The sequence below is a fragment of the Taeniopygia guttata genome, chromosome Z, assembly GCF_048771995.1.
Source record: "Taeniopygia guttata chromosome Z, bTaeGut7.mat, whole genome shotgun sequence".
NCBI classification, from domain to species: Eukaryota; Metazoa; Chordata; class Aves; order Passeriformes; family Estrildidae; genus Taeniopygia; species Taeniopygia guttata.
In genome coordinates this window covers 4,268,929-4,293,715 of record NC_133063.1, presented here as the reverse complement: position 1 = coordinate 4,293,715, position 24,787 = coordinate 4,268,929, and the positions used below count along the sequence as shown (strand labels likewise).

The 24,787-nt window shown below is 47.9% G+C and overlaps 1 protein-coding gene across 9 annotated transcripts in view; it reads left to right on the top strand.

Moving 5' to 3' along the window:
- The window catches only part of CTIF (cap binding complex dependent translation initiation factor), a 145,649-nt gene that overhangs the window by 105,535 nt on the left and 15,327 nt on the right, over positions 1-24,787 (top strand). For 7 of the 9 annotated variants that reach the window (XM_072922883.1, XM_030257446.4, XM_072922882.1 and 4 more), the window contains 3 exons: positions 790-1,231; positions 3,012-3,341; positions 22,586-22,741. In XM_072922883.1, the coding sequence (XP_072778984.1) occupies positions 790-1,231; positions 3,012-3,341; positions 22,586-22,741 (928 nt within the window). The remainder of the gene's footprint in view (positions 1-789; positions 1,232-3,011; positions 3,342-22,585; positions 22,742-24,787) is intronic. The other 2 variants (XM_030257444.4, XM_030257448.4) reach the window with 1 other exon arrangement.

Below are 24,787 nucleotides of genomic sequence, written 5' to 3'. Positions count from 1 at the left end.
CATGCCCTCCATGATGCCAGAGCCAAGTATGGTCCTCTTTTCATCCATGCGTGTGTCCCGTCCTGGTGTAGTAGTGCTGAAAGATATGTGTAAAATAAGGCCAAACAGAACCATTTGGTGTGGGCAGATTACCAGTTTACTTAATATCTTGCTTCTTAGTTATTTTTTTTCACTTAGAAATCCCTGATACTCTTAAACTAGCTCACTGCAAACCCATGCAGGAGTGTGCCGTGTTGGCAGGCAAGAGGAGAAAGTGATGCCGTAGGCCAGGTGTATCAGGAGCTCTAAAGCCTTCAGAAAAAAAATATATCTCCTGGTATTTCTTGCCTACCTGACTCGCTGCTGCTGTTTTGCCTGGTTAGTGTGGAAGTAACACAGAAAGCTGAGAGAATTTAATGCAAAAACCTGGGAGAATTTTTCCTGGGAACCAAAGTCGTGTTGTCCAACCTCACAAAAACTTTCATCTGAAATATGAATGCCACTGAAAGAAATTTAGAGGCATGAGTTGTTACATGACAAGAAATTGCCTCCCCATTTTTCATCCCCTGCCAAGGGCCCAGCTGTTTGGTAGAACAGATGTGCTGGCCCAACAGAACCACGAAGGAATGAGTGAACTTCCTTTGACTTTCCTCTACATTTTTTTTTAATATGCTGTCATTCAGTTTTCAAAATAAAAAACAAACTAAACAACCAAACCAAAAAATCTATTTGGTTTCCAGCTAACAGGAGTTAAAATTTTCTATTTTCTGCGGCCAGCTAACTTCTCAATGACTTTCTTTGACTTTCCAGGCGACAGCAGAGACTTCCCAGCGGGAACAAGTCTCAGCAGCACACGGATCATCAGCAGGGTGGCACCAAGCATAACAGGGACCACCAGAAACTCTACCAAGGAGGCCAGGCCCCTCACTCCTCGGGCAGGACGGGCCACCACGGCTACAGCCAGAACCGGAGATGGCACCACAACCAGAAGCACTCGCCCAACGACAAAGAAACGCACAGAAACGCCAAAGAGACTGAGAATCTGAAAATCGAGGACAGCTCCGTGGGCACGGCGCACGTCCCCGCCGAGGCGCCCCGCGGCCCCGAGGCCGTGGAGAAGCAATCCCAGCAGAGCGTCCCCGAGCCCGAGACCAAGCGGAAAGACAGCGCCCACGAGCGCGCTGGGGACAGACCCAAGATCAATTTGCTTCAGTCTTCTAAAGACAGGCTGAGGAGGAGACTAAAAGAAAAGGTATTATTTCTTGGATTAACTTTTTCTGAGGGTCTGGCTGATGGCCATGCAAAGGGTGGGATGAGCTCGAGGGAGGTTTTCATCAATGCTCCCAGCTTACTTTAATCCCCCAGTGTCAGCAATTCACTTGAGGTGTCTTTGTGCTTCTTCAGGAGGCCTTTTATTGAAAGAATTGAGGCTCTGAGTTTGACTTCTAGGTGAGGCTGCTACCAGCTTGAGCTCTCCATGGACTGGGAGCTCTCCCCTTTTCCATAAGGGAAGGCTGGTGCACGCATGAGCTCCCTCCTGATCTGAAGAGCTCAGTCACTTTTCAAAAAAACATGTAAAAAAGGCAATTTGTCTCTGAAACTACAGAGCTAAATCCCAAACTTTGACTCTAGTTGGACTCCGCTGCTTTAAAGCTGATATCCATTTATCTCTGACTCTAGTTGGACTCTGCTGCTTTAAAGCTGATATCCATTTATCTCTGCAATGAATTGAAATGCCCTTATCTCCCCCCTTCCTTCCAACAACCCAACAATAACAAAAGTATTGCACGCAAGTGACGGAGGAGAAATCCTTTTTGGAAACAATATTCAGCCACAGATTTCTGAGGAATTTGGAGATGATATCTCCATTTTCCCCCTGTGAAACTCAGATTCTTTCTCTTGAGACTCTTTTGTCAGACTGTAAAAAGCATCCATGGTGTTAGCTCTAATGAGATTTCCAAAATATAGAGCAAAAATAACCTGAACATAGACAATTCCATGGGAGTGCATGTTGGAAATGTATACCTTTGAATGCATGAGCATTTACTATTTCTAGATGTGGCATGAGGGGGAGTAAGAGATTTTGTTAGTTATTTTTGTGTACTTTAAAGAAATGGGAGTATAGTAGAGACTTTCAGAGTATTCATTTTAGTGCTATTCTCAGAAATTTAGAGTCTTGTAAGACTAAAAATCTCATCAGCACCCACTCTTGGGTGGGTGTTGTCAACATAACCAGAGTCCTGATGAGAGGTTTGGACAACTCTCTTGGGGATTGGATTTCCTACAGATCTGTATTATATAAGATTGAGTTGGAGGGTTAGAAGACAGCAAACGAGAACAAGCAAGATGCATGCCTAACACTGAGGAAAAAAGAGCAAATGCATACTAAAATGTTGAAAAGAAGCAATAATTTCTGTGGTAATTATGGGAAGTGAAAAGTGTAACAGGCAAGAGATGGAAAAGTCAAGAGTCTTTTGAATGCTGGGACCATGTGACTTTTTGATCTCAGTTTACATCATGAAGTGTATATGTTAAAAATATATTTTTATATAGATATATCTATTTATATGTATATCTATTTGTATGTATATCTTTTATATTAAATATATATATAAAATAAATTTTTATGAGATTGTTGTCTGAAGATTTTGCAAAGATCAGTGCATTTTCTTAAGAGAAGCAAAAAAATGTCCATTATAATGATGTCACGGACACCAGAAACTGGTCCAAGATGCCAAAGGCAGTCAGAAGTGATCAGACTTTGGCATCCTGGCTCAGGACCCTCAAGGACATCTTCTCCTTGAGCTGAGGGATAGGACTTTGTGATTGAGTGGTGTGGGAAATGAAGAAAGGGGACATTTCTGGGGCAGGATGCATGCGCTTATGCTTTCCAATGCTGAGTTTATACCACTGTGCCACTAAAAATTGCCTTGTCTTCTCTCTTTTTATGTATGTCCTCCCAATCCCCTTCCCCTTTTGCTGTTTGTGCAAGGACATGGGCTGATAATATCTGTTTTTTCCTTGTGTAACAGACGCCTTGTCTTTCCCTTTTCACGGACCAGGACGAAGTCACGGTGGAAACCACCGACCCTGAAAAGAATAAAATGGACAAATTAATTGAAATTCTCAACAGCATGAGGAACAACAGCAGTGATGTTGACTCCAAGCTCACCACCTTCATGGAGGAGGCCCAGAACTCCACCAACTCTGAGGAGATGCTGGGGGAGATAGTCAAGACCATCTATCAGAAAGCGGTGACAGACCGCAGCTTTGCTTCCACAGCAGCCAAGCTCTGTGACAAAATGGCCCTTTTCATGGTGGAAGGAACCAAATTCCGGAGTCTGCTCCTCAATATGTTGCAGGTAATGAGATAAAGTTAGTTGTTCAGATGCCTGTAGCATCATCTCAATTGGTCTTACCATTTATTTGGAGCTGAGCTGTTACCAAATTCCTTTTAAACGCAATTGATGAGTTGAGAGTGGACCTTTGGTTTTGTCTGTGCACATCTTTAATGGTTAACAGAGATAATGTGACACAGAGGGCATTATCAAGGTACTCTTCATTCTCATTTCATGAACTCTGCATGGCACTGTGGCTTCTACACCAGGGCCTGTCTGAGTAATGAGTCAGCTCCTTGAGGCAGCATCACCATGGCATGAAAAGAAATTGAGCATCTCTCACTGTCGGTTGTTGGAGAGGAGACCAGGACGAGCCTCTGACGCCAGGATGGACCCTGAGCAGGCTTTAGGCTGCACCACCTGGCTGAAGGGCTTGATTCTGGTTTCTGATTGCAAACAGAACTGAAATAATTGCCTATTTTCTCATTATTCTGGATGGCTTGTTTATTGATATGTGGAGAACTGGTTGGTTGTTGTGCTCCAAAACCATCAGTGACAGCAAAGTTGCAGAGGGGAGGAAAAAGCAGAGGCTCTGATCACTGGTCCATGAGGTTAATGATTGGATTTGGTGGTCTTGGAGATCTTTTTTTTCCAGCCTGGATGATTCTATAATCCTGTTGGATGAGGAGAAAAAAGGGTTATCCTCAGCTGCCCGTGGTCTGCTGAGAGGATTGTGTTTTACTGCAGTGCCACCATCAGAGAGGGCAGTTGTTTCCTGGGAGAGCATCACATGCACCTCCAATTTTCTGCCTCTGAAGACAGAGTTGAAACCATGAATTTCTATCCTCAATTTAAGGTTCATTTCCATGTGGCTGTTCCCTCACACACCTCACTTTTCATTTCTCTGCTCTCCATACAAGTCTGTTGCTCAGCACCACTCCAGTTTTTGACTCATCTTCTCCTCACTGCTGTTGTTGGAGATGCTCTCTTGGATACTGTGTCTGGCTGGCTGTACCTTGAGTTGGCTTTGGGGCAGCACAGCAAGCAGGGATATGAGTAATATAAAATAGTAAAAATCAATATCAGATAATTCTGCACAGTGACTGGTCCAGCTTTGCTTCTCTCATTGCTCTGTGAGCGTGGCAAACACAACATCTCTCCCCATGCCCTTGCAAAGCCCTTGGCCAGCATACATATCTGCCTATTACCTGTACCAGGTGGTGATTTTTTCCAGATGAGTATTTCCAAAGGGAATATCAATCAGAATGAAGGAAATTGCAGACAGAATCAGCCCCAGAATTAGCAGCAAGGGGCTGGAGGGAGCTCTAAACCTGCTGTGCATCCCATTCCTCCCATACCAGGTCACTCTTGAATCTTTCCCTGTTAGGTTGAGCAATCTAAGAAATCCAGACTAAAGCCCAGGAATGATGGCCAGAGAGCAGGAGGGTGTTAGCCCACAATTGATGCTGATGGCAGTCCTGGGTTAGGCAGGACTCTTCCAGTTTGCTTTATTCTCTTGCCCCAGCAATTCCACCCATGCAAACAAACACAGTAAACTGATTTATACTGCAGCATCCTGTGCAAGACTGAGTGGCTTCCCATTCAGCTCTTCCTAGTATGAATGTAGGATAAATTATATATCTCCTATCTCCAGAGAGACTCAAAGTGCTTCTCAGGAATGTGTTGCCAGTCACAGTGTGATGGGAGCGTTGTGGAGAGCTGAAGTGCAAAGAGGGAGCGGGGTGTGCGGGTGACCGAGTTCATGTGCCGAGAAATATGCAAAAGGGATTTGTTCAGCCCCAAACTGCACATCTTTTATAAATGTTTTGATGCGCAAAAGGTGACAGATCACTACAGGTCAAAAGCAAAGTGCTGTGTGAAATTGAATAATTTAACATTTCCTTTCTGATAGTAAAGGATTTTGACTTTCTTCAAGCACTCCAATCACTCCAATCAGATGCACCCAAACTGATTCCTAAATACTTCGGTCAAGCCCTAAATCAGGAATATTTTCAGGTATTCAGGTCTGATAGCCCTGGCTGGAGAGCCGGGTATGAGGCACGAAAGAGTCATTGCATCTGCCTTGGTGTGAAATAAGGAGGTTGATTATCAACATCAATATGGTATGTTGGAACTGATACGATGTATTATCAGCATTAAGAATTGGATATTATGTCATGTTACAGAGTAATGTGGATATCCTATTGATGTATGGTATATTAATACATTGATATAAATTTTATTATCCGTGTGTATATACATACACACACACACACACACACACACACACACACATATATATATATATATCCATATGTTACAATCATATTTTTCTATGATTGATGGTAGGACATTACCCAGCTACAGTCCTGGCCCTTCCACCATCAGATATTTTCCGTCAGCCATTTTTAGATCATTCACCATTAATTAAAAAAGAAAAATAAACCTTTAATAAAACGCTTGCTGCAGAGCAGGATTTGTGTCTCTCTAGCACCTTTCAGACTAATCTGATCCCCGGACGTAAGGAGCTCGGCTTGCTGGGCACCGGCGAGCTGGGGAATTACTGTGCCGGGGTGTGATAAATCGGGATCAGTGTGATCCCTCCCCGTGCTGCTGGCGCCTGGGGCTGCACTGCTCGCCCCCCCATCTGCTCCCAGCAGATGCTCCTGTTTTGCAGGGGCTTGTTTGTCCCTTTCCCTCAGGACTGCGATGGCAACAGCTCACCCCCACCAGAGAACCTCAGGAATTGATGGATAAACTCATTGAGGTGCCTTGCCAAGCATGGTCACACCTACAGACAGCATCCCTGTACCTGTAGACAGTGTCCCAATACCCTGCTGGACCTTAAAACAAGCAGCAAGGTGGTTTTTCACCTGCAAAACAGGCAGTAAACTGTCTTTTTAACCTGGTTCCTCTTCTGTTTTCAGGTGTTGACAAGGTGCTCATGCTCAAGGGTTGCACATGTTCACAGCTTATCTCAGGGTACTTGTTTTGATCCCCAAAGAGATGCCAGTGCTGCAGCATGGGAGTGTTGTCACATCATCCCCCTCCCTGCCAGCAGCTCCTCTCAAGAGCTTCCCTACAGCCAGCATGGTCCACTTCATCTTCTGAGGGCATCCATCAGGAAAACTCTGGTTTGAATTTATCCTTCACTCCATGTTTTGGTCCAAAATCTTAGCTAAGTCTTGAATTAGGCTGCTGCCAGCCTCTCAGGAAAAGAGATGTGGAATGGGGTGTCATGGTGTGGACAGCTGGTAGAGCTTCCATGTGGGAGCTTGGCACTGGGGGGGGATCATTTGGCATCTGAGTTGTCCAGCCCTGGCACAGGCTGCCCAGGCAAGTGGTGGAGACGCCTTTTCTGCAGGGATTTAAGGGCTCTGTGGGTGTGGCACTTGGGGACCTGGGTCAGTGATGGCCTGGGCTGTGCTGAGGGAGTGGTTGGACTTGATGATCTTAGAAGGCTTTTCCAACCTGTGATTTGGGTTTGATTTTCTCCTCATCGAGTTTGGTTTCGTCTTTTGGTAGCAAGAGCGATTTTGAGCTGTGTGAGCCTTTGGAATGGACCTGGGAGCTTGGATGTCTGGGGACATGAAAGAACATCTTAGTGGACACATATATAAGTTATTCATGCCTCTAGAAATGCCTTCTTAATTAATACATTGAAAGTAATTCTCCTTTGAGGGGTTTTTGCTTGTCATAGTTTCACTCACTGGCATGCCCAGGTTTTTTTTTTTTTTTTTTTTTTTTTTTTTTTTCCAGTGGGGGGGGTGTTAAGCAATGTGCCACAAACCCTTCACATGTAACATAAGTTGGAGTACTCCTCTGCTGGAACAACCGTGCTCTTTATAGCAGAGCTGTGTCTGCATCTGAGATATGCAGAGCCAAGTGTATTATTAGAGTGAACATCACTGGGGCTGTAATTGTACACTGCTCCCCTTGGCAACCACAGCCAACAGCACATCAAACAGAAGGCTGATACTTTCTTTTAATAATAATTAAAAAAAAAAACAAAAATGATGAAATGAACATCCCGACACAGAGCAGCAGAGCCCGCTGGCCTGCTGCCAGAGCCAGTGCCTGGTACATCCCTGCACATGGATCTGCCTTGGTGCCAGAGGAGAAGGTTCTGCTGGATCCCTGTGGCTTGCCTTGCTGCGTGCCCTGTTGGATACCCCGTGGCATGCCCTAATGTATATCCCATTTCACACCCTAATGCATACTCTAAGGCACACTGCATTTGATACGTCACAGGATACTCTGTGGCATACCCTAATGCGTCCCAAAATTTACACCCTAATGCATACTCAGTGCTGTACCTTAGTGCATATCCTGTTGGATGCCCTGTGGCATTCCCTGGTGAATATCTTGTGGTACAGCCTAATGCACTTCCCATGGCATATCCTATGGTACATCCTAAACACACCTTATTACTTAGCCTAATGCACTTCCCATGGTGCATCCTATGGTACATCCTAAAATATACCCTACTACATACCCTAATCTACTTCCCATGGTGTATCCTGTGGTACATCCTAATGCACACCCTATTGCATACCATAATACATTCCCTATGGCATACCCTAGTGCATACCCTATAGTATATGCTAAAGCTTTCCTTATGGTATATCCTAATGCTTTCCCTAATACACATCCTATTGCACACCCAAATGCACACCTTATGATTTACCTTACTGTATATCCTGTTGGATACCCTGTGGCATGCCCTAATTCATACTCCTCATGCATTCTCAGTGGCATACCCTAATGAAAATACCCCGTTGCCCACCCTAATGCTCCCTTGTTGCACACCCAAATGCATACCCTATGGTTTGCTGTATTGCCTGCACTGTTGCACATCCTGATACATTCCCAATGGCAAATCCAGTCACACACCCACAAAGGGTTTCTTCATCCTCTTACCACAACCTCTTGATGCCCCCAGAAATGGCCCTTTGTTGGTTCAGTGCTGTGCTTGGGTCTGGATGTAGAAACTTCATAGAAACACAGAACATCCTGAGCCAGAAGGGACCCACAAGGATCACGAACTCCAACCCTGCACAGGCACCTCAATGACCCCTGAGAATGTTGTCCAAACATTCCTGGAGCTCTGGCAGCCTCTGACAGCCATACCCATTCCTGGGGAGCCTGGTCAGTGCCCCACCACGCTCCGGGGGAAGAGCCTTTTCCTCTCATCCAACCTAACCCTCCCTGGCACTGCTCCAGCCATTCCCAGTGTCCTGTCCCTGGTCACACAGGGCAGAGATCAGTGCCTGACCCTTCTCTGCACATTACAAGGCGGTTGTAACTGCATTGAGTCTCCCCTCAGTTTCTTCTCCAGGATGAACAAACCAAGTGCCCTCAGCCCCTCTTTGCATGGCTTCCCCTCCAGACCCTTCCCCTCTAGACCCTTGAGATGAATACTGGGGTTTTGGCAGAGGTTTCACTTCAGTCTCAGTGGCCTTGGTTGGGTTTGAGATGATTGGTGTTACCATTTATAGAGGGGCTCAACCAGGAAGATGGCCAAAAATCCATTTCTGCCATCCCAGGTGGGGGATGGAAGAGGAGAATTTAGGTTGAGGCATTTCTTAGGATGTAGGCATTGTGGCATGAGGTACTGGAGAACTGACTGATTGCCTCTAGTAAATGTGGGTGCATTGTGAAGTGTTTGCCAAGCAGAGCGTGAGGATTTAAGAGGAATGAGCTGAAGTTCTTCCTGTCCTGTAGCCTTTTTAGTCTGAGCAAACGACGTCCCAGTCACAGCAGCCCTTTCAGACACTGGCTGGTTACTGTGGGAACTGGGACATGGAAGTTGGTTGGAATCGATGATCTTGGAAGTCTTTCCCAACCCTAATGGTTCTATGATGATTTGTGTTATTCTAAGTAATACATTAATGGTTAATGCTGAAAGGCAGACATTTTTTTCTTTTCTCAACATGATTATTGGTGAGGAACAGTTTGTGGTTTGGCAGAAGTGGAGGCAGGAATATCCAAATGTGGCTGGAGAGTATCTGACCTGTACACCAGATACCATGTCCAGCACTGACTGCAAAAACCCATCAGTCCTCTTTCTCTGGCTGTTTTTAATATAATTAAATTACAGATGGTCCAATCTGTGCACATAAATCAGAGTGGTACCACTTGTCTCTGGAGGGGCATTGCCCAGCAGACATCAGAGTGTTGCTTCACTGAGAGGTGGGGGGAAAGGTCCCAATGCCCCTGGAGCAGATCCTAAAGCCGTACAAGTTGTGCTCATGTGCCACAGAGCAGCACTACATCCATCTCTAAAATCTGTGCATGAGCCAACATTGCAGCCTTTGGTTTCTCCTCCAGAGGAGTTTGATGAGCTCTTCCCCCAGTGAGGCAGAGATTCAGTGGGAAAAACCTCCTTGGCTTGAGGTGCTCTCCATGGCTGTCTGTGCAGATGAGGAACATCTTGGTGGTGAACCTCAGAATGGATGCCAGCTCCTCAGAAGCCCAGCACAAGCACAGAAATAGCAAATGATGCTGCCTTTGCGTAGACACCTTCATTAAGGGGTTTTCAGAAACTTGTAGAGCTTGGAAACCTTTCTTCCCTTACATTTCTGATATTGATAACCATCAAACCATCCTGCTTTTGTAAATCACTGTGGGACTCCCACAGCAAAAACTTTGAGTAGCTTTGAAGAGATTTATTTTCTATACGCCCAGGCAATTCAAAGGCAGTTCTAAATCCATGCACACTCATATATCTGTGCAGTGCTTGAAGGGGCACAGGGAATGCAGCCCCGTGGGTGGCTCTGAGGAGCATCCCCAGTTGCTGCATCCTCCTGCTCTCAAGCACAGAGAAAAATAGTGGAAAGGAGACACATTCCCTACTTTTTTTGCCCACGCTTGTGTGGGCAAAAAAGGAGACATTCTCCAATTTTTTGCAGTGCATTTACTATTTTATTTTTATTATTTATTGTACCATTTTTATCACTTGATTCTTGTATTCAATTACTTCTTATTTTGCTCATATGTCAATATATATGCTTATTGCATAAATATTAATTATGTATGTTTTTATATTTGTATGTTTGTTTTTATATATTTATGGTTTTTTATATATTTGCTAATGGCACATATTAGCATTATATAATTTACAATGTTAGTAACTTTTTTTTTTTTTTTTTAATTCTGAGTTTGGTTTGTTTTGGGGTTTTTTTTTCCCCTTCTTTTGCATAGTCATCCGGAGCCAAACACACCCCGTGCAAGTGTCGGCAGCAGGCAGGAGAGGGAGCCCGGGGAGCGGGCTGGCAGTCTGCCTGTGCCGGCAGGTGAAGAACAGGGCTGGTGTTTTGAGCTTGCCACTTCTCCCAAGCGGAACGGTGACTGTAGGAACCACCCAGCTCCTCTGCATCCCTTCCATGACAAAGGGAACGTGGTGGGGGCCAGGGGGCACTGGACAGCACCTCCCTGCAGGGCCGTGGTGAGGTGAGGGAGGGGTTAATGGAACCCAAGACAGGTTTAGAACGAAGTGCAGAAAAAGGGACAGTTTTGCACTGATAGGAAGGGGAGGATGAGAGCAGGAGCTGTGCCACACAAGCATTAGGAACTGGGGATAGTTGATCCAGATCCTAAATTAAACGAGCAGTGGGTTTGCACTGCACATCAGTGCTCAGTGTGAGCCCAGGGGTGGGTTTTGGGGAACGTGTTGAGTTGCAGCTGGAGGTGGCCACAAGGCCACTGATGCAGCAGGAGTGTCACAGGGGATGAGAAGGGGATTGTCCCCACTGCTGTGCAGGTCTCTGGAGTCTGGAATCTGCCCAGTACAGCCATGCTCATGACTCTGCACAGGAAAGGTGTTTGGTTTAGCCTAGCAGTGCATGGTGCAGTTGAGAGTTTGGTGGGAAGCAGGATTAATTTTCTAAAAAGAAAAAATCCCTTCCAGTTTAAAGACTGGCATATCTGGCATATTTGATTTTAATTCAATGTGCTGGTAAGGTTTTATACCTTATACTTTGCAGTGCTTGGATGTGTTGTGCAAAAATATCCATCACTTTTAGTCCATAAATTTATGTGTGGCTGCTTCTTTTCACCTTGGAGGGGCCAAGATTTCAAAGCTACAGTGGGGACCAGCTCATGCTCCAGCACATGATGGGGATGGTACTTAGTGTCTCATTGTCTCTCCAGGCACTGGGTGCTCTGGACATCTCCCAGTGATGGTGAGACCCAGCAGAGGCTCCATCCTATTGCTTTTGTGTGTTGGTGGTGAAGAGTTCAGCTGAGTTCAGAGCAGGGAGTTGGGGTGTGGGACCCGTGGTGGATTCCAGTGTGGAGCAGAGGCTGTTCTGGGCTCTAGGTGGAGACTGCAGACTGCTCAGCCTGCCTGCAGCCCGGGGACAGAGACAGGCAGCAGCCTTCTGCTGGGGTGGGCTCCTGGCTGCCCCCAGCCATTGCTGGTGGGTGAGGATCCTGGGGGTCCTGGTAAAAAAGCAGAAATTTAAAAAAAAAAAATCAAAATCCATGTATCCATTGATGAGAGGTGAGGAAAAGCAGGCAGACACTTCAGTGTTGAGACCTCTCCAGATCGGGCTGAACTGGCATCGAGCTCCTGCTTGCTTGTTTACTCCCAAAAGGCTCAAACCCATGGGATGTAGGAGTATGTTCCTGTCAGCCCAGGGGCTCAGCTGGCCCATGGCAGCCTCCCCACAGGCCATCTGCTCCTGCCTGCTCCAGCCCAAATCCAGGTCAGGCTGCTGCAGCCACCCCAAGGAGGGGATTTGGGGCTGCTGTGGGATTGGAGGATGCCTCCTCCCCATTAGCACAGACACCCTGCTCTGCCCAGCCCTGCTCTCAGCTGATTCCCTTCATCTCACCTGGGGACAGGAGTTTTGGAGGCTCATTGGGTCCCTGTGAGGCATCACCCTACCTGGGACTCACCCCACAAACCCCACACCCCCCAGTCATTTTGTCAGGGAATGAAGCATCCTGCACCTGTGGAGAAGCAGGTGCCAGGGACCTCCTGTGCCAAGACCAGGGCAGGCGGATATGCCAACATCAGGCCAAAGATGGGATTTGGTTAGAAGGATGCTGGAGAGGGAAGCACCTCGTTTTCTCCGCAAAGAAGGAGGAAAATGAGGTAACATAAACTTTGCCCATCCCTGGCTTTACTTGGATGGGGACCCATGGCATACAGAGGGTGGTCTTGGGCTCACCAGCAGGAAATCTCTTGTTTGAAGGTTTTCTAGCTGAGTCACAAGTTTCTGTACCAGATTCAGTTTCCAGCCAAGTGAGCATGACTGCTGTGGTGGCACCCAGAGTGATGGTCCCATGGGACCTGCAGCTTGAGCACCCTCAGCATCCTCCAGGCAAGCTTAGGCTCAGGGTTTTTTATTGCTGGGTGTTTTGGTGTATAGCTATTTGTCAGAATCTAGATTTGGAGAATGAGTGCTTCCAACAAAGTTCGCATCCCCTTTACCTCCCCTGTAGTGTTCATTTTGCACAAGATGGATCAAGATGGTGTTTAAGGCCCTTTCCAAACCATTCTGTGATTGCACTTTCAGTCCAGGAGCAGCAGGAACTGAAAGTGAGGACAGCAACAGCAAAGTGTCCATCTGCTAAGGAGACAGTTTCAGGATGGAGAAACAAAACCTTTCCATTTCTGCTTTGTTTTGAGTAAGGTGTGTTTCCTTGCACCTCTAGTATTCCATCCCATGCCATCCAGTGGTCTCACACAGTGATGCTCGAAGTCTGCCAACATGTAGCAAAATGCAACATGGTAATCGTGGACATCCATTTAGAGATACAAAGGATGGAGGAATTGAGTTGTTTCCAGGTTGATGTTTTCTGCAGTCTTTAATCTTTCTGTTATCTTAGCTTTCCCAGCATGGATAGGCAGCTTCAGAGGCATTGTAGGGTGCTCCATACCTATATGCTGCAGGGGGATAAGCAAAAAATATTAATGCATCTTTCACATCCACTAAAAAAAAAATAAAAACCAGCCAAATACAATATTTCTTACAGCAAAAGCTCCCTGGCTACATAGAATTTGTAAATATTAGCCTCTGAGAAAGATTTTCTGAGCTCCTTTGTGTAAATAACATTTTTTTAGCAGACTGGTACTTCACCTCCAGGTCTCCATTTTCAAGTGGTCGCTCATCCCCCCATTCCAGGGCTGCATTTCCAGCAGGGAGATCCTGCACTGGTACACGATGCCCATGGGGTGCCTGGTGGTGGGAGAGACGTGGTGAAAAGCAGATGGAGGAGATAAGAAGGGTGACAGCCCCTTTGCTCTCCAGCATGTTTGCTCAGCAATGCTGAGTGCTGGGCCAGAGCCACCATCTCCCTGCAGACTAAACAGTTGCAGTGTTTTCTCTCCCATGACCGAAAGAATTTAGTAAAGGGTCCCGGTATGAAACTTTACACGAACTCTGGGTGCCACGAATATCTCTGGCTGGGAGTCTTTTAACTCATCCAGTTCCTTGATCATCCGTGCAGTTCGGTCCCAGGGCAGATGAAAGGGAGACCCATCCCACCCTGGATCTGGCCAGCTGCCTGCAGGACCCCCCATGCTCTCCCACCCACTGAGTGCTTGTGCCTCCATCTTTCTGAGGTCCTTTCTGCTTTCCTTTAAAGGAGAGAGCCAAGAACTCTGCTGATAATGGAGCTCTGGAGTCCTCCAGTTCAGGAAAGACATGGACTTGTTAGATTGGGACCACGGGAGGACTCTCCCAAGGCTGGAGCCCCTCTGCTCTGGAGCCAGCCTGGCAGAGCTGGGGCTGTTCCCCTGCACAAGAGAAGCTCCAGGGAGAGCTCAGAGCCCCTGCCAGGGCCTCAAGGGGCTCCAGGAGAGCTGCAGAGGGACTGGGGACAAGGCAGGCAGGGACAGCACACAGGGAATGGCTCCCAGTGCCAGAGGGCAGGGACAGATGGGATATTGGGAATTAGGAATTGCTGGCTGGGAGGGTGGGCAGGCCCTGGCACAGGGTGCCCAGAGCAGCTGTGGCTGTCCCTGGATCCCTGGAAGTGTCCAGGCTGGACAGGGCTTAGGGCAACCTGGGGCAGTGGAAGGTGGCAGATGGGTTGGAACTAGATAACCTTTAAAAGTCCTTTCAAGCTCTGACTCTATAATGTCTCATGCCCCTTGGACCTGTTTGGAGCCATCCGTGTGCACCAATATCCATCTGAAGATTGTTCACTTCCCTGTGCTACCCAGCTCAGGGATGTCCACTTCAGGGAGAGGTTTTGGGGAGGGGAGAAGCCCCTAAGGCTTTGTTCGTCCTTTGGTCCTGGCTTGCAGAGAAGCAGAGACCAAGCCTCAGTGTCTTGCCCATCTCAGCATGATGTGGTCCCAGTTCCACCTCATGGTGAACACCACCAAGAGGGCACTTCCTAGGAGGGCCTTAGCATCCCACAGAACATCCTGCTGCCAGCTACCAGGCACCCAGGAAAATCCCTCCGTGCATTGAACTGATGTGAGCCAGGAGTGCCTGTGCAGCAAAGCTCCTGATGTCAAACAGGATTAGCTGCCTGCCTCTCCCTGCCCAGTTTCATTCATTCACGGGCAAGCTGGCCTTTCAATGGAAACAGCTTCATTTCCAGTGCAAGTGGAATTCCTCCAGCCCTGGTGCCTGGAGCACCTTCCTCCACAGTCAGTTTTCCTCATATCCTTCTTTCCAAATTTGGCCTGTCCCCATAGATCCTTCATCACCTCCACCTTATAAAGAGGACACATTGCATGTGCAGAATTTAAAATAAGTGTGCATTTTGCTGGCAAAATCCAGCTGGTCCATGATGCATTCTTCTGGGCTGCAAGGCTGGACATCTCCAGACATGGCATTTGCAAGCAGGATCCAGCTATCAGACAAAATTGGGCTGCCAGTCATCACCTCAACATGGTACTGGGAGTGAGATGAGCATTTTCTCTGGAGCAGAAATGACCTCTGAGCAGATTTGGGGATGGTGCTGGGGCTTAGACCCTGGCATATTGTGGAGAAGGGTTAGCAAACTGCCCATCAAACAATCCTCACCCATGTGAAATAGCTAAAAAATAGGATTTTGTGAGATTTCTTGAAACCATTATGCTTTTACACTGAAGTTTTGCTATGGGAAATGCAGCCCATGGGATGGGAGATTTATACTAATACATTTTTCCATGAAGTGGGGGTATCAGCACTGCTCTGGATGCTGGGATGGGCAGGGATTTGCTGTGTTTGATCCTCTCTCTTCCTACCACCTCCTTGTAATGAGGAGGGGATTGCTGGGCTAGGGGTGGGATGCTCTAGAGGACATGGATTCCTTGTCTCCTTTTGAGGGAGAGGACTCTCAGTGTCTCCAAAATTCCCAAGGCAGCCCAAGGTTTCCTGTGCACACTGTTAAAGGCAAAGGACACACTGCTGCCTCAAGATTCCCACAGTACTGGGACATTCAGGAATAAATGAATGCAGCAAGGAACTCCTGCACTGCTGCAGAAGAGCAAAGCTGCCAAGGTGGAGCTGCATGGGGTGTCTGCAGGGCTGGGTCAAACGGGCGTCCCTGCTGCTCTGATGGCAACACAGCAAGGAGATTAATGTGGGGTTTTTTGTGGTCCCTTGTCTCCTTTCCAGTGCCTCTCTGTGGGACTGAGAGGTAGGCTTGTGATTCTGAGACAGGTGATTAATTCCCCTCGTCCGTGTGTCCTGCAGATGGCAGGTCTGTCCCTCACTCACTGCATGGTCTGGCTGAGGACGGTAATGATGTTTTGCTGTCTGGGTTCATGGGATAACAGGTCTTTAAGGTGATGATAAACTGCTGTTACCCAGCTGAGCTGACACCCTGGCATGTGTTTGGGAACCCAGAAAGGTGTGAGATAGGAAGGGCAGAACTAAAAATTAAGTGATGAGGAAGACAACTCTGTCACATGGGTAGTGCTGGAGGAGGCCGTGGCAAATATCCAGGACAGAATGGTGATTGTGGTTGGTTGTGTGCAGACCAGGCTGCTGAATTCACCCTCCTGGTCCTCTCAGAGCTTCCACCCAGGCAGTGCTCTGAGATCTCTAGCAACTGCAAAGTTAACAGCAAAACTTCTGATTGCACATCCATCATTATGCTCCCACTAGGGTGATTTCAGCCTCAGCTAAATCAATAATTAACTGCTTGTACCTCTGCAGCCCCTCAAGGACCTCTCAGACATCACTGACTGAAGCCATGAGATGCCCACTTTGGGTGGGTAATTGCTGCTGATCCCAGATTTGGAGCCAGATGGAGAGGTCAGGGTGAGACCAGGGGGCAGGAGGTTCAAGTGACCACTTGTCCAGTCACCTCCAGGTGTTTGTAGACATGAGAAGTATTCACAGCTACTCTTGGCTCTGGTCATCAGCTGCCTCAGTTTCCCACACCAGGGAATGTAAAATTGATTATGTTTCTTGTCCTGGGAGTTTGCCTAGTCTCTGCTTTAGAAAAAACAGTTTTCTGACATTTTCCCCTTCGTCCCCAAATCCTTCTGAGAGGAATAAGCACTGTGTGTCTGCCTGATGTCTGCAGAATCTTTGTTGAATTGTTCTTGCTGAACTGGAAGAATTCCATATCCCTGGAACTGTTCAAGGCAGACTGACGAGGCTTGGAGCAACCTGCTCTAGTGGAAGGTGTCCCTGTCCATGACAGGAGGTTGTAAAGAGATGAGTTATAGGGCCCCTTCCAACCCAAACATCCTGTGATTCTGTGAATTGGCCAGTGACATCTAATGCAAGCTACAAATCACCCAGTGGTCAGATAAATGTGTGGTAGGTGTCTGAGGGCTGGGCGTCGCAGTCCTAGTAGCCTGGACCTTCACCCATGTGGTGCATTTCAGAGCCCTCTGTGATTAAAACCATTCACAGAGCTGTGACCATCATGAAGTCAGGTCCACACTGAAGGTCACTGGTAGGATTTCCTGCTTTTCCCAAAAGGGCCAAAACATCCTGAGAAGATATTCTCAGATATTCAAATGGTGCCAACCCAGCCTGGAGGAAGCAACATGATGAAAGCCTGTGGGAGTGAAATGCCTCACGGCTGGGTGAAGCCAGAACCTCTGCAAGGCTGGGCACAAGGTGTCATCTGTAATTTAAAAGCTTTATCTGCTTTAAATGTCAATAGCTCCTTTGTTGGAGTCATAATAATTGCCGTGATTCGCATGTCTCAGTCACACGCCCCAGAGCACTTCTCAGAGGAAGATGAGCAAATCATTCCCATTTGCTGCTGGATGGGAAATCAGGGTACAGAGGTGATTGGAGCCCACACAAGGCTGGAAACACACCTCAGTCTCCTGTGCTGCTGTTCTCCAGGTTCTGTGTGGAAGCTGTAGGCTCAAAGCAGGTTGTCCTGTCATCACCTCACTCTGCTCTGTCTTGTCTCCATGCTGGCAGCAGCGTGGGCAGGGATGTTGTGAGGGGGTCACAGTGAGGTTCTGTCCTTGGGTGCATGCAGAAAGGCCAGGAGTGGGTGGCTGGAGGAAGAGTAGAACCCATGGAAGAGCTGATGATCCCATTTCATGTCCCACCACCTCCAGCAGAGGAGTTTTTGTAGTGGTGTCCATGAAATGAGACTTTCCCAATGAAGCTGTGAGTGGTACAGAGGAACTCGGTGAGACAAATCCATGGACAGAGATGTTTGATCACTCCCTAGTGCTGTGATAGGGTTCTCCAGCACCTCCTGAGCTCCTTCCAAATGCCAGTGCTCCAAACCACTCATCTCACTGGTTTATGCTCCTCAGGAAGCAAAGCCGCACACCAGAGCCTCCTCCAAGCCAGGACCTAAATTCACACAGTTTTTAAATTCTAAGCAGGGAATATTGCAGTTGATGTTAACTGTGCAAAATGTAATTTATGGAGCCGTTTCTAGGAAGGTCTGGGAAGGAAGCAGGCAGAGGCTGTGCTTCTCCAGGACAGCAATAAGGGACAGTGGCTGTCCAAACTCTACCCACCAGTTCCCTCCTCCAACCTATTGGATTTGTCTTAGCCCTTTCCAAAAAGCCATTTAGGGTTCCAGCGTTTTGCAGAACATTGCCAGTAAGATCAACTATTTAGCACAGCCTATCTCAGCTTTTTATATAGCTCTTAGCACAGATATCTAAGCATCATATATTTCTTCTTGTGCAGTATTTCTGACTCAGTATTTCCTGCCTCCTTGACAATGTCTGAGTAAACAGCAGAGCTGCCAGAGGAAGAGCCCTGTGTTTACAGAGCAACAAGCCCAAGTGTGCTTTTTTTTTCCCCCATCAAAAGGTGGCGATGCTTAAATTAACCCTCCTTTTTATCCCTCACTAAACTTTTGCCCTCGAACCTGCTGCTACCAGAATCAGCCATGGGCCAGTGGGCCCAGATCTGGGGAAAAGTTATTTGGAACGTGTCTTAAAAAAAGTGCAGCAAACTCCCAAAGGAAGAATTTTCGGCTGCAGCTGTCTGAGCTGGAGTGAGGGCTTAGATCCGATGGCAGAATGCTGCTTCTCATCCCACCTGATTCTGCTGCCCACAAAAAATGTTAGAGGATGGATTTGCCTCCTGTTCTACAGAGTGGCCATTCCTCTTGGTTCTTTTGGCTTGGTCCTGGTCTTGGGAAGGTCTCATGTCCACTGTCATAGCCAAGTGTTGCATGAGCTGCATCTACACGGGGATGAGGAGTGGGCTTTCTCTTGGCTGCAAGACTGAACACCCCCAGGAAAAAGGCATTTTGAATTTCCACTGCTGGCAGGAGCCTCAGCCAGGCTTACAAAGGATCCAGCAGAGGATATCAGAGGTTTTGCTCAGCCCTGGGCCATCTCTGTGATGTGTGTGAGCACAGGCCGCCCTCACCTACCCATGGCAAGGCCCAGCATGATGAATGTGCTCAGCCTTCTGATTTATGCCCCAAACTTGTCCTATATGAGAGCTCTTTAGAGGTCCCCTTGGCATCCCCCCACTTCCCACATGGGTTCCTAATGAATTCTTCTCCCAAACCAGGCAGAGAAGGAAGGCCAACCCTACCTGGTATAAATACATTTTATTTTAAACTATAGGCAATGAAGGAAGGTCATCCAGTAGACACACCCAGATAATCTACAGGCCAGAGCACCCCCAAATTAGTAATACAATTCATGTTTAAAAATACAGCCAAACTGATGAAAGATAATTTGCTTACTGCCCTGACATCACCACCTAAACATGGGGCAAGCCAATCCACGGGTTATTTTTATATAACTTCGTGAGGCATTTCCAGAGCAAATAAAGTTCAGTGGGCAGGGCAGTGACCCGGCTGTCTGGTTCCAGAGCTTTTCAGCCCCCTCAAGGCTTGTCATCAGTGTGTGGAGGTCTGTGGGTCAGGGCACAGCTCCATCGGATGTGCCCCAGGCACACAGGACGTGGGGTTCGTTCTCTGCCGGACAGTTCCGCACCTCTCCCACGTCCTGGCTGTGGCTCATCCGTTTGGGTTGCACAGGTTGTCTCCTCAAACTCCCCAGGGCATTCGGGACACTGGAGTAGCACCATCCTGAGGCATGTGGATTTCTCAGGATGCTTCAGGATACCCCTGGCACTGCAAGTCCAGCTGCTGTGGAGGCTCCTACTCTGGCCTGTCCAGAAAAATTCCTCTCACTGGCAATATATTCTTCCTACTTAGTCAGAGGAATCAGTGTCACTCCCCTCCTTTTGCAGAATATGTGCAAATCACCTCCTTTTGCAAAGTTTGGCCCAACCTGGGTCCGCAAATGGAGCAAAATTATTCCCACTGCGGCATCACATTCTGTGTGGAAATGTCTGCTGTGCCTTCTGCATCCATCCCACATTCCATTCCCCTCTCCTGTCCTTCATGGGTGTCCCTCAAAGTCTGCACAAGCTTTTCTGTGACTGGAGGAGGGGGGGATCACAGACCCCTTTCTTTTACAAGGATTTTGTCCATCTGCAAAGGTGGGGCAGCGTTCATTGATGTCTCTGCATCACCCACTGGGTGCCAGAGGATGAAAAAAGGAGGGTGTGGTAGAATCCCTTCCTGCCCAGCTCCCATCCCAAGCCTGATGAGTTTGGTTTGGTTTGCTGGTTGATTTATGGAATTTCCAGGTGGTTGGTTGGTTTGATGTCTTGGTTTTTTTTTTTTTACAGAAAATACCTTTTTTTAAAAGATAACGTTGAAGAGTCAGTTTTCTTTATTGCAGGTGTGCAGAGCAGGGCATGTTTGAAGCAGGAGTGGGAAGGTGGAGAGTTTCCTGCAGTGTTTTTTATTCTTTCCCAGTAATCTGGGACTGCAGAGCCTGTGCAGTTATCCCAAGCCGCTAGGAATTTCACAGCATGCCCCAGGGATCCCAAAATACAGCACAGCTCCCCAGGTACATGAGTGTGGAGCTTCCAGGCCCAGGCAGGACAGGAGCTGCTGGAGGTCATTCGGGCTGGGAGAGGGAGGATGGGTTGGGGGCTGGAGCTGGCTGGGATGCTGATGTGGGAGACAGTGCCAGGAGATGGAGAGGAATCCAGGGAAAGCTCCAGGGTTCAAAGGAAACTTCCTGTGCACTGTATGGGTGAATGGGGCAGATGTGGGGCATGGGATACTCTAGCCTGGGTTTTTAATTTATCATTATCATTAATCATGTCTCTTTGACCTTTTTTTTTTTTTTTCATTAAATTTCAATTGAAAGCTCCAGAACAAGTAATTGGGTAACCTTGGGGTGATAACCAGAACTGGCAAATAACTCCTCATCACTGCCCAGGGATGGGCTGGTTAATGAAAGGATGAACTCTGGAAACTCCCCTGGAGAGTCTGGGGAGACCCAACAGGATTTGGCTGCGGGTTGACTTCGAAGTCGCAGACACAGTTGGGCAACTGACTTATGGAAATGGGTGTAGAGAGGAATTAGTCATCGCTGTTTGGTTAATAAGTGCCTCGGCTATTTTACAAGTCTTTTTTCCTGCATATGCAAATACACATTTTATTTTTCCTTTTGTAATGAAACATATAAATAGCTCCTGCCTTGGATCTTCTGTACATACAGTTGTGTCATGAAAATAATCATCAGTGCTTTTGCCTGGCTTTCTTTAGCAGCTGCTTCACTTAGCTTTGTTCTAAAAGGAAGATCTCCTGTGTGTCGTCCAGGGCAAGAGGGCAAACTTTGGTGTGGTGGCTTTTATATCTCCCCAGCTTTGTAGAGAGCAGCTGCAGGTCAGAGTATTTGCAGCAGTGAAGCCCTTTGTCTCAGGCAGTAGGAATAAACTGAGATGAGAAAGATAGAAGGTAATTTATTTAGTTGCTGGATTTCAAAGGTTGTGCAACCTGCACTGGAAACACATGGTGTGGAGAACGAACTTGTCCTCTTCTCCAGTATTCTTAGTGTCTATTAAATTTTAGTATCAAGGAAAGGTCACTATGAAGACAGACAACAAAAGTCATGTGAGATGTCATGCAAGAACCACTGCAGCATCTCCCAGAGCCCAGGGAAGCCTTCTTGACTCTGAGCACGATGCACTCCCTTGTGCCATCCTCTAGAAGGGTTTCTGTATGGTTTTCTATGTTGCCTTGTGCTGTTTGCCACATGTTTCCATCACATACATCCCTTGTCATATCCTGCCTTTGGACAAAGCCCTTCTTTCTCCCAGCTGGAGGTCTGATGGAGAGGCAGCTATCTCCCTGTGTGTTTCCTCCTGATGCTGACCCATAAATCACGTCACTGGGATAATCCTTAGTCATAGCAACCATCAGCTCAGGCGCAGGGTGACCTTTTAATGCCAAGCCCAGGCTGTCCTGATCTTCTGGTCGGGCAGGGAGCCAGTCTGTGCCATTATTTTGTGAGACACCAGAGAGCAGCCAGACCATTAGGATGCTCCTGGCCAGACACTGGGTCTGTTGAAGACACTGCAATGAATGGGCTGGGCAGGTCAACCTGAACCACCAAGCCCAGCATGGCCACCAGCATTTCCCCTGCATTTTGTTTGACCTCTCTGCTGCTGCTTTTTATTCAGTCCTGGTGGTGCTGGCTTCTTCCCTGCTCACCAAAAAATCAAGCCATCCAAACCCAACACAGTGGTGCATCTGGAAAAGTGACCCCCTGTATGTTGTGGGGGACAGTAGGGCGCAGGGGACAGACACCATCTCTGGTGCAAGCTGTGGCAGTTATTGCAGGAGTCGGTGATATTTCTGCAGTACCTGCTTTCTGCTGCTTTACTCTGTTGAAATTGCAGCCACCCTGCACGCGTTGAGTAATCTCCCTGCTGTTACTAAAGAGTCTGTCTGTCTGTCCTCCCCCCACCCCGAGTTTCAATCTCCTCCTAATTCCCTCTGCTGTGGTGGTGCAGCGTTGCTGATGCAGCCTCTTGTCTCTGTGCCTCTTGCAGAAGGATTTCTCCATGCGGGAGGAGCTGCAGCAGCGGGACGTGGAGCGCTGGCTGGGGTTCATCACCTTCCTCTGCGAGGTCTTCGGCACCATGAGGAGCAGCACCGGGGAGCCCTTCCGAGTCCTCGTCTGCCCCATCTATACCTGCCTCAGGGAGGTAAATGCCTTCCCACCTCATCCTTCCCTGCCAGTGAGACAAGCTGTTGGCTGCTCTGTGGAGATGCCCATGGTCTATAGTCCATGGAAAGTCTGTGTCTGCTCCATCCCTGGAAATGTCCAAGGCCAGGCTGGATGGGGTTTGGAGCAACCTGGGATAGAGGAAAGTGTCCCTGCCCATGGCAGAGTGTCAGAACTAGACAGAGGTTCTGGGATTCCATCTTTGCTTCATAATTCTTAGAGGTTCGCTCTGACAACGCCTTGTACTTCAAAAGTACTTACATCTGCAGGCATGCTTGGCTCTTCCTGCTGGTTAAAGCACAATAATTAAAGGACACATTCCCTTTGTCCGGTGGCTAGAAAGGACCAAAGCTGGAATGGCAAACCAAGCACTGGAGTTTGCAAATCCCAGTGTTATGAAAATCCCCACCTAAGCAGCTTAAACAGCTTCTTAAAGCAGGTGAAGCCACCTGAATAGATGAGACAGACTGAGGGGAGAAAGGAGGGAGAGAAAGGAAGTCCCTAATGTCTTAGACCCAACCCAGTGCAGCAGAAACCCAGCCCTGTCACCAGGGTTGGGGATTTTTCAGCACCTGATTTCCTGATGAGCTCATTGTCCAGCTCCCTATGGCTCAGAGTGGTGGCAGAAACTTAATGTTCCATAGGGGAGGAGAGGGCTTCCCTCCATTCTGTCTTAAAGGTGGTTTTGTCTCCTGCTGGTGCCTGTGGAAGACTTTCTCAGAAAAACCCTCCTTGTTGCCCAGGGTTGGAGCTGTGAATCTCAAATTGTCAGTGGTGCTTCTGTCAGGCCATAAATAACTCTCTGTAAAAAAAGTTCTCTGCTAGACCTCAGGCAAGGGAAGGATAAAGAAAGTGCTGGTGATGATTTTTTTTTACATGCATGGGAAGTTTCCTCTGAATGCAAACGCGCCATAAACATTTTGTCTGGGCGGTAATACTGTGGGCAGAGCTCACAGATGGTGACTGGAGCAGTGAGGAGTGCAGGCCCCATGATAAGGCAGACATATCCAGAGGAGGAGATGGGAGAGGGACGCTAAGAATAGCCGAACTTCCCCAAAATCTCTGCCCACAGAGGTATGTGTCACCTTCTGGGAAAGATCTTGACGTCTAGCAAAGCCCCCGTGCCCATCCGCTTCCCATCGTAATCGTGACACAGCACAGCCCTGATTCTGCCAGAGCTTTTCCCTGCCCACTCCTGTCTGCCCTCGCCGTGCTGTCACTGTCCCTCTTGTCACCCTTCTGCTCTGTGGGGACACGGTGGAGAGCTAGAGGTGTGTGGAAGGACATGAATTTCATATATCAAGGATATTTTTTGCTACAGGGCAGCTCCATAAAAAGATTCACTAATTATATCAAGATGTCATGCGTAAATTTGCTCTTAAAAATACATCTCTGTTCCTTAGCAGGACAGGTCTGTCCCTGTGGTGTTGTTTGTCACAGATGACTTTACTAGATGATCTTTAATAGCAAGATGATCTTTAGGTCCCTTCCAACCCAAGCTACTTGTGATCCTAAGAAGACTCTAAGCCTGGCTGACATGGGTGAGCCTGACCCTTCTGACACCCCTGCCCCAAAATGCTTGACTGCTCTCTCGGCACTGCTTTGACCTTGATGCACCCCTCTTCCATGGCTCTGGAATGGGTTTGCATTCTGCTGCCTTTCTTTGTCATTGCCAGCTATCCTGCTGCACAGGGCCAGCCCAGGGGAAAGGGACACCAATTTATCAGCAGTGCCAGGCTCTGGGTGGCAGATGGATGCCAGGGCCAGAGCTGGGCTGCAGACACAGCCAAGGAGGTGGGGGTGTGCTTTTCCAGCTGCACCCCAGAGAGGACAGGGACATCTGCACAGGCTGGCCCTGCTGGGTGCTCTGTGAGAGTGTGGAAAGTCCCTAACTGCACGGGGTGCTCATCCCTTGTGCTCCCCATGAACCACATGGGGTGGTGTCCCAGGAGAGGAGGGGGTGTCAACATGGCCTTTAAAGTTTGGGACTCCCACATGCCTCAGGACATGTTCACAAGGTGTAGAA